We start from the raw sequence: 9,291 nt of genomic DNA, 5'->3' as shown, positions 1-9,291 counted from the left end.
GCCCCGGGAGCGCGGGAGGTCCTTCCCGATCCCATCGGGGGGTTTGCTGTCAGCCTTGCCTCGCCGGTCGAGGGAATCTAAGTTTAATTTTTGGTCAATAAACGCTGTTTCTTGTCCCTTCAGCTCTGTGGGCCATGTGGAACATCGTCACTTGGTGCTCCCTTGGCAGACTGTCCCCCAGCGCCATGTCCCCCCTGCTCCCAAGGTCACAAACCCTAAACCGTGTGTTCCAAAGAAAATATAAGGACTTGTGTCGTGATAAGGAGCCAGCACAGACACGGCAGGATCAGGGGTTGAAAAGGACACGCGACATGCTTCCCTGCCGTTCAGCAAGTAATAAAGCGAAATACAGACGCTATGCCAAAACGTACCCTGTGTTAGATGGACGTATCCTGTCTCTGCATCGACACGTGTTTGAAGAAAATTTAAGGAACAGTGAGGCTGTTATTAAAAGGTAATAAACTGGTTTTGTGGTGGTTTAAAAACGTTGCTACTTGTGGGATGATGTGACAGTTACAGGCACTTTTAGGAACGTTTTAACATAGAATGCTAATTAAAAAGAGATTAAAACATTTTTTTAAAAGTTTTACCTAACCATTTTGAAACTTAAACTAAGTTTCCTGGCTCATCTTTTCTCGAGCAGCTTCTCCGCAGAGTGAATTTTATGAGGATTGGCCCTTCAAAATTTCAGCTCCCCCAGAAGAGGTGCCTAAACGTTGACTGAAATACCTCAACCTAGGCATTAAACCATTGAACCTAGACATGAAACCATTGTTTAATTTCAGATAGTGCCACGTGGCACTGTTTTTCACACATTGCCAAGAAGTATTTTTTTTCTAGACCTTCATAAAAAATGTTGCGTGTTTGATTTTGGAATGCAAAGACATAAATGGTGACTCATAGATCTCTCCCGAAATAGTAGGTGGTAGTTGTTGCAGTTAATCATGATTCGCTGATTAGAGCAGGAAAATGTATTTTATGTGTTTGTCCTGAAAGATCAGATGGCAAAAAAGGCCTTTGTTCAGAGGTGTGATGCTGGAGCTGGAAGCAGAGCTATGGAAAACGCACTGTGCCCTCCTGTGGTGGCATTTGTGACATTGTTAAGAATCCTTAGCCTTTTTCTCGGGAGGTCTTTCAGACGCTACAGTCTGCAGGAAGCCACAATAAAATAACAGAATCACGTACAGCATCGTGCGTAAATAGTTATGTCAAACGAGCCTTTTTCTCGGGAGGTCTTTCAGTCTCTACAGTCTGCAGGAAGCCAGAGTCACGTACAGCATCATGCGTAAATAGTTATGTCAAACAGTGTTTTTAGTAAAAGATGGTGCATCTGGGTGAAAAATATTTTCCTTTAAATAAATGAATAACCTGCTTTATTTAAGGCCAAAATTATTTGAGTTACCACATTTGTTTACAGTTTATTCAGTTGTTTATCTGTACTTGATGCTGCCCTGACAGTAACATCGGCGATCGCTTCCTCTCCTGAGGATTGCAGTGCATGCAGTGTCACTGCTTTCAGAGTGTATCTTTCATGCTGTAGAACCTGCATTTCTTCTAGATTTAGTGCTTTATTCGACTTAGCCGTTACTGATTTTTGTCAGACAACCGTGTTGAGGGCGACGGAAGGAGGAAGCCCTTGACTGGGTTCTTCCCTGGAGTAGTTGGAACGTGGGGATAAATGTCCATGCTCAGTGAGGGCTCGCAAAGTACGATAGCTGCAAGAACTGAGGCTAGGGTTGCTGTCGGGCAGTACCTCTCAAAGTCAGCTTTGGTTGCTGGTGATCAGCCCCTCATCAGGGCTCCGCTCCTGGGGTTGCTGGCTGGGTGTGTGATCATGTACCGTGAAATAGTGGGTGTTGGGTGTGTGTAGGCAACACCCAGGGGAGGAGATGGACTTCATAATGTCTACTAGCTATGAACGTGACCTACAGATAGAATATTTATACTATTTAACTCTCTTATTTAGACTATTTAACTAATTTATACTATTTAAGTTTCTCTTCTTTCCTTTACTAGCTGGTTTTTGAATAACAAAACTAAAGTGCTTGCTTTGGGTAACAAACCTTTGCTTTTTATTACACTTTGTAAGAAACAGTGATCCAAAAATGCGAATTCTCATCCTCGTACCGCTGGTATGAAAACTGTGCAATACACTTCGGTACTGTTAAATAAACTGAAGGAAAGCTTGCAAGTAAAAGTGGTTTCCATTAACTGAAACTTTGTTTTTAAATCAGATACTCAGAATTGCTACAGACGGTCAGTAAAGGAGGGGGTGAAGATGCCATCCTGCGTCATACGCAGAGAAACAAGAAGCTATTTGTTCGTGAACGCCTGAAGCTGCTACTTGATGATGAGTCTTTTCTCGAGCTGTCTCCGCTGGCGGGGCTCAGTATGCCCTACGGTGACGTCCCTGCTGCAGGCTGCGTGACGGGTAACGGCAAGTCTAACGCTGCATGGGGCGGCAGATCGATGAAGTTCCTTTGTCTCATTCCCCAGATCTTTATGAATCATATTAAATCTAAAGATGGGTTGAGGGTATTGCTTCGAGCACACACTGGAGGCGCAGCCCTGAAGGAAGACAGGTTTTGAACCGATGTGATCCTTAATCCAATCTGAGGGCTGCTGTTGGGGTGCGGTATGAGGTGTAGGCACTGCACGTTGGTTGTGGTCTCTGTGTGCTGCACACCTTCCTACAGTGACCACGTTAAGGTGCTTGTTCTTCCTGGGAAAGGAAAAAGGATGCATGTAATCAGGTTTATGGGATATTTTAGTATCTTAAGAATGTGCTTTCCTAGGGAAAGCGAACATCAGCTCTGTCCAGTAGCAGCTCCCAGCATGAAAGAGCTCAGCCACCGCTGTGTTATTCTTCTGCTCCCAGCATGAAAGAGCTCAGCCACTGCTGTGATACTCTTCTGTGACATTTGCGGGGAAATCTGGGAAAAAACATTTAAAGAAAAAGGGTTCTTTCATTTCTTCTAGATTTAGTAATTTATTCTACTTTCTTACTAATCAGTTACTGATTTTTGTCTCAAGAACTTTAGGAGGAAGTGTCAAATAAGCTGCTTCGTCTGGCAGAGGAAAGGGGGCGGAGTTACTGTGAGACACAGGAGCTCTGACATCTATTTTGTAACAGTTTTCCAATTACAGCCAAGCCTTTTTGTTGCATTTTGAAGACCAGTTTAAAAAGTAACTAGAAGAATAGAGTAGGAAATGCTATCTTTTGTCGCAAATTGTTGCATTTTTTGGTTTTATATAGGTAATTCTTAATTGCTTCCCCTGTTGTCTCAGGGGTTGGGAGACAAACTATGTATTTGTTTCTCTTACACTGTCCCCAGAGTAAGTAAGTTTATTTCAAGTTCTGTCTTCTGTCATATAAAAGTTTTTTTATGATGTCATTGGCTTTCAACTTGTTATTCCAAGAAGAACTATAGATTTCTTCCCTGTGTGGTACCTGCAACTTAATTTGCAGCTGCTTGACACCGTACTACCGAAGGAACATCCTAGCTGTCATTTGGCTGCCTTGTTCCTTCTGTGGTATTTAGAGAAGTATCTGTGGTGCCACTTACAGGAATTGGCAAGATCTGTGGGGTCTGGTGTGTCTTCATGGCAAACGATGCGACGGTAAAGGGAGGAACTATTTATCCAATTGGGGTGAAGAAGCAATTAAGAGCTCAAGAAATAGCCATGCAGAACAGGCTGTTATCTGTGTACCTCGTGGACAGCGGGGGAGCATTCCTACCACTCCAGGTAATACTGGAACCGCTTCATACCTACGTTTGCCTTATGCAGAACAGGCTGTTATCTGTGTACCTCGTGGACGGGGGGGAGCCATTCCTACCACTCCAGGTAATACTGGAACCGCTTCATAGAAAGTACCTACATTTGCCTTAATCGTATTAATTTAGCAGTAAACCTCGGGTATATGTTGTGTTTTCTTGGCTGCTTGCCTTCCGTTGTCTGTTAAATCAAGTTTTGTCCACAACTCAGAGTCCGGGGGGTTTATTTGAAGGATTCTAACAGCGGTGATCACTTTGGCTAATCCTGCAGCTAATCAGAGTTCAGAAACTTGACTGTCAGGGGGGGACACAGTGGTGCCCGAGCACGGGTGTGCCGAAATGCTCTGGTGTCTGCAGGAAGTCAGTACGTTATGTGAGGTTTCTGTTTTCAGCTCCAGAATCTATAAAGTCACTCTGTATTTTATTGTAAGGCACTAACCTCCGTGGCCTGTACAAATGTACAAATTTTTAAATTCTTGCTGTAAAAGGAGGATTTGCACAGGTTGCTTTCCAACGTACAGAGGTCGTGTTGTCACACAGACCATGGTTGTTCCCTCTCCAGACTGAAAGCAACCATGGAGAAAAAAGTTTCTACCTTTTGCTACCTTCTGCCTGAAGGAATTGTGTCAAAACCTCAGGGAAAAGGGAAACTGTGCTGAAGGCGTTTCACAGCTGAAGTGCCAACACGAGCTGCCCCTTCTCCACGTTTACAGTCTCAGTTTGGGTACAGAGAATTGGTTCCACAAAAAAATACAAACCTCACCTCTGCTTTCAGCACACGTGGGTATTTCTGTGGAATTGCACGATGAACAGGGGGCATAAATCCCGTAGGAATGCTGTGTGTGGAAGTTTCGGGTGTGATTGCTAGTAGTGACCTTCCCAGAAGCCGTTACAAGGTGGGTGTGTGAATGGGGGGAGGAAGCACCTTTGGCTTTTGTACTTCAAACTGACGCTGTCTTTTCCCTGGAACGCCAGTCGGAGCTGTTCCCTGACAAGTCACACGGTGGCAGAGTTTTCTACAATGAAGCCATAATGTCTGCCATGAGAATCCCGCAGGTACGGTGGCATTTGGAGTACAAGTAAGTGTAGCAAACGTGAGGGTTGGGCTTCATCTTCAAGGTCTTTTCCAACCCAAACGATTCGATGGTTTTATGATCAACAGACCTATGAAAAAAGTGTTGTTTTAATACAGATTCTAGAAACTACTCTGAAACGTCCACAAAAGAATTCCCAAAGCTCACCTTTTGTGTCTGTGGGGATGGGAGATTCGAATAGTATCTCCCATAAGAGAAAATTTCAGCCTTGAGGATCTTCTAAGTGTTTGCCGACCGTTCGCGGCGGAAAAGCACCAAATCCCTAGGTTATTTCAGAGTAAACAGGGGAGCTCTCTCAAAACCAGCACCGGTGTTCACGCTGGGATTTATCTCTCCAATCGTTGTTCCCCAAGCTGCGATTTGGTCTCTTGAACCTTTCTGAAATGACCGTAATGGTTTTGCCTTTCTGTTCTCCTCTCTCCGGCCCCGGGATTTGCTTCGGTTTCTTTGTCCTCCAGGTGGCCGTGGTGTGCGGCTCCTGCGTGGCCGGCGGTGCCTACGTGCCAACCATGGCCGAAGAAGCCGTGATCGTAGATAAAATCGGTACGCTGTTCCTTGCTGGCCCACCTCTGGTAAAAGCCGCTACAGGAGAGTATGTCTCTCCTGAGGACCTGGGAGGAGCTAAACTTCACTCTGAGTACGTGAAATAGGTCTCAAAAATAGCAGAGAATTCAGCATACTTGGCTTTAAAGAAACTTGTGGTGTCTTGTATCGGTGTGACTGAAGCCGGCACAGTGACGGGACACAGCGTGGCCCTCAGGGACTGAACACGCAGTGAGAACCCAGCAGAAATGACACTTGAATTCCTGTAGAGGCTGGTGGTATTGCTTACAGAGGTGGGAGTGCCGTGGGGCTACCCAAGGAACACGGCACTGTCTGTTATCCAGGGGAACTTTTCACTTCCACTCTGTGTATACACACACACTGATGGAAAACTTAGGGGTCAGAGGTCAGAACCTGTTACTACACCATTTTCTTCTCAGGTGTGGGGTTTTATTTTTTTTGTTCGTTAGTTGAGTCAAATGGAAGCAAAATGAAATGATGTTGTGGGGTGAAGCGGGGACTGGACAAATTTGGGTTTGATTCCCCATTTTTTCACATACTTTCTAAACGACTTCAGGCAGGTCAGTTCCTCTGTGCCTCAGAGGGACCGGCTGCAGAAAAGGGATGGTGTCACTACCATAAACGTTATCAGGACACATACATTAAAAAAAATATAAATTGTGAGTGTGATGATGGGGAAAATGCATAAGAAATTCTTTTTTCTTCCCTAAAGTGAGGAGTCAAAGTAGTTACTGTCTTCTGGATAGGGGAAAAGGGTGGGTTGGCTTTGTGTATACCAGAACCAGATTCCATACCTTTCCCACAGCCAGCCAGCTCCCTGTGTTACACGTAACGACGTGCTGTCTTTATATCTGGGCCAGAAGTGCTTATTTTGCAATAATTTGTAAAGGTTGTTTTCCCTTTATGATATCGTTTGCAACAACATCATCGTGAGAAGAGATTCAGAGGTCTTTCTTCAGCACAGGTTAACACAGGTCACAGGGAAGAACTTCTTTTTACTGTGAATTTGGTTTGGGGTTGGATTGCACAGAAATTCCGCTGATTTACTGCTTTCAACTCGTTCACTCAAGAGCAAAATCCCACAATATTTACTGGGAGTTTGGAGAGCCACCGTATGGGTGAAGGCTTTTCCTTTGGTTTGTTTTCTGTCAGAATTCAGGTTTCATTAATTCCATGCTAATTAACGTTGCTCTCTCTCCTAGAGTCAGTGGCTGTAGTGACCATTTTGCATCCTCGGAAAAAGAAGCCTACGAGTGCATTCGAAATGTTATCTCAACGTTAAATTACGATCCCCTGCCAGAGGAGGCCACGGAGCATGACAGTCCTCTCTATAGTTCTGATGAGCTCTTGGGACTGGCACCGCGAGATTATAGGTGTACTCTGCCTGTGAAACTGGTAAGGTGACGGATGCCGTGTTCCTTCGTCCCGTCAGTCGCTCTGCCCAGTACCTCCAGACTAACAGGCTGTTCTCTCTTTGAGAGAGAGAAACTCTGTATTACCTAATCAGTTGCCAAACTCCTGAGTCTGCAACAAAGCAGAATGGCAAGAATTTTGTAGAGTTACAGAAAATATTGAAGCTAAAAACCTGCTAGAGGTCAGGTAATGACAGATGATGCCAGCCGATCCCCATCTGCTTCCCACCTGCTGTTGGAGATGCTGTTGTGGCAGTATGTCTTGTGCTGCGGTGGCTGCCTTGAGGATGTGCAACCCTTCAGTGCCCTTGTTTCCCCTGCCGTTGGGTTTTTTCCCCTCAAGACTCTATCCTGTAACCTAAATGCCTCATGGAAATACTGGCCAAAACCCAAAAAAGCTCAAATTAACCTTGTTTGAGGCTGGGATAGATGCTAATACATAAGCAGAGAGACGCAGAGTTGCCCACGCTATTTTCATGGTGTGGTTCTAGAAGAGATTTAGTCTCCAAGGAATTGAATCCAGTATCTTTTCCAGGGGTGAATTCCTACAGTTGAGGGGACTAACTGTAGAAAGCAGTGTAGCTTTGAAGGCAGCTTTAAATGGCATTGGAAGAAAGCAATAGCAACATGCAGCCGAGTGTTTCTCACGCACACAGACTGTGTCTGCACACGTGGGGCTCTTCACGCCACTTTTATGCACGGGAGCAGCTGTGCTCCTGTAGCACTGAAGTAATTTTGGAGTTGAACTTGGGCTGAAAACACGTGGTTGGTAATCAAACATAAACGGAGGTTTGGTATTTTGTGCATATTGAGTATTTAGCGGAGTGCAAGACCAAAGGGCCTTCCGTGCTCGCTTGGGTTGACTTCTTGCATAGCACAGGTCTCCTTCCTGTTGGAACAGAGCGTATAATTTAGCAGAAGTACCCTATTTTCACTTAAACTTCTGTATTAAAGACTGTTTCTTTGCAGATTCTGAGCCGTCTGATGGATGGAAGCCGATTCCAGGAATTCAAGGCTAATTATGGAACAACATTAGTAACAGGATTTGGCCACGTGGAAGGGTAAGGCTTAAGGTTTCGCTGTCAAAATCTGTAGACATATTTGTTTGAGGAGCTTTCCTATCATGATCAGCTTTTACAGTATTCCAGTAACACTGGTGACGACCTTCTGAATCAGTCAGGAATTGGTAATAACGCACTGCTAGAAAGCCTGATCTTCTGTCTCAAGCTCAGAATTCACCGTGTCTCAGGCCCGTAGCAGCAGAGGGTGATTACAAACGGGTGGTTTTCATGGCTTTGTGAAATGATTTGTTTGTTCACCAAAATTACTGGCCAGAGAGTTGGAACTGAGAAGTCTCTGGGGATTCCTTAAGAAAGAGCATCTTTAAGTGTTCCTTCCCCAACTGAGTTGTAAGCTACTATTCCTTCTCCCATGTGAGGGAGGTGGGATAACACAGTAAAACCTTGCGTAGTTCAAAAAAAAAAAAAGATAGTAATATTTTTAGAGACTCTTTTGGTCCAGAGTATAAACTTCTCAGATTGACTGTCGTGTTGTGTGTTGCAGGCATTAGAACCCAGAGTCCTGGCACCTTGCATGTGCCTTGCAGTGTCAGCTCTGACATCCGTAGCTTCACCTGCCCTCTGGGTGTTAATCCACGTTGGTACTTCCCCGCTTTACAGCCGGGAGTGCTCTGGGATGTGTCAGGCAGGTGAGGGTTCTTGAATGCAATGACACGTGTAAGCGCCTCCTCTTACACCCCGAGTTTCGGTAACAGGGCAGAGCTCCCTGTGCGCACGGATGTTTCCATCCTTCAGAACACGGTGAGCGCCAGTCTCGTCATTTCTGGGGTTCAGAGGCGAAGACGTTCCCCTCTCTCTTTTGTAGGCGCCTGGTGGGGGTGGTGGCTAACAACGGGGAGCTGTCTCACGACGCCTCTCTCAAGGGCAGCCATTTCGTACAGCTGTGCGGTCAGCGGAGCATCCCCATCCTCTTCTTCCAAAACACCGCTCCACATACAGCAGAGCCCACGAGCGTCTCGCAGGTGCGGCGTTCTTAGCTCGGCGCGCTTCGTTCAAGCAACTCCTACTTCTTGCTTTGTTTAAGTTTACGCTTTGAAAACTGTTGTTAGGAAATGCCTTTTTCTTTTACAAACCGCCCTTGATGGTTTCAACCAAGAAGCTTCATAATTACTTCGTTCTTAAATCTTTCCATTAACATGGGCTGAGGTGCAACAAGGCCGAGTGATGGGTCCTGCATTACGGTCGCTAAAGGCCTGGCAGTGCTACAGGCCTGGGGATGAGCGTCTGGAAAGCTGTCAGGCAGAAAAGGACCTGAGGGTGTTGGTTGACGGCGGCTGAATCTGAGCCAGCGTGTGCCCAGGTGGCCAAGGAGGCCAACAGCCTCCTGGCCTGTCTCCGGAACAGCGTGCTCAGCAGGAGCAGGGCA

General features: G+C 45.7%; 1 protein-coding gene across 1 annotated transcript; it reads left to right on the top strand.

Annotated features, from left to right (window-relative positions):
- Positions 1–134: 134 nt before the first annotated feature.
- LOC104503861 (methylcrotonoyl-CoA carboxylase beta chain, mitochondrial-like) lies at positions 135–8,887 on the top strand (the record flags this gene model as incomplete). Its single annotated transcript, XM_010147676.1, has 8 exons — positions 135–454; positions 2,235–2,431; positions 3,569–3,747; positions 4,752–4,832; positions 5,329–5,507; positions 6,637–6,829; positions 7,816–7,907; positions 8,731–8,887. Coding segments are annotated over exons 1-8 (1,398 nt in total), but the record flags the coding sequence as incomplete, so codon positions are not given.
- Between the last annotated feature and the right edge of the window lie 404 nt (positions 8,888–9,291).

The sequence above is a fragment of the Eurypyga helias genome, unplaced genomic scaffold (assembly GCF_000690775.1).
Source record: "Eurypyga helias isolate BGI_N326 unplaced genomic scaffold, ASM69077v1 scaffold15082, whole genome shotgun sequence".
In the NCBI taxonomy this organism is placed as follows: Eukaryota; Metazoa; Chordata; class Aves; order Eurypygiformes; family Eurypygidae; genus Eurypyga; species Eurypyga helias.
The sequence above is the reverse complement of the archived record's forward strand: the minus strand, read 5'-3'. Positions and strand labels throughout refer to the sequence as shown.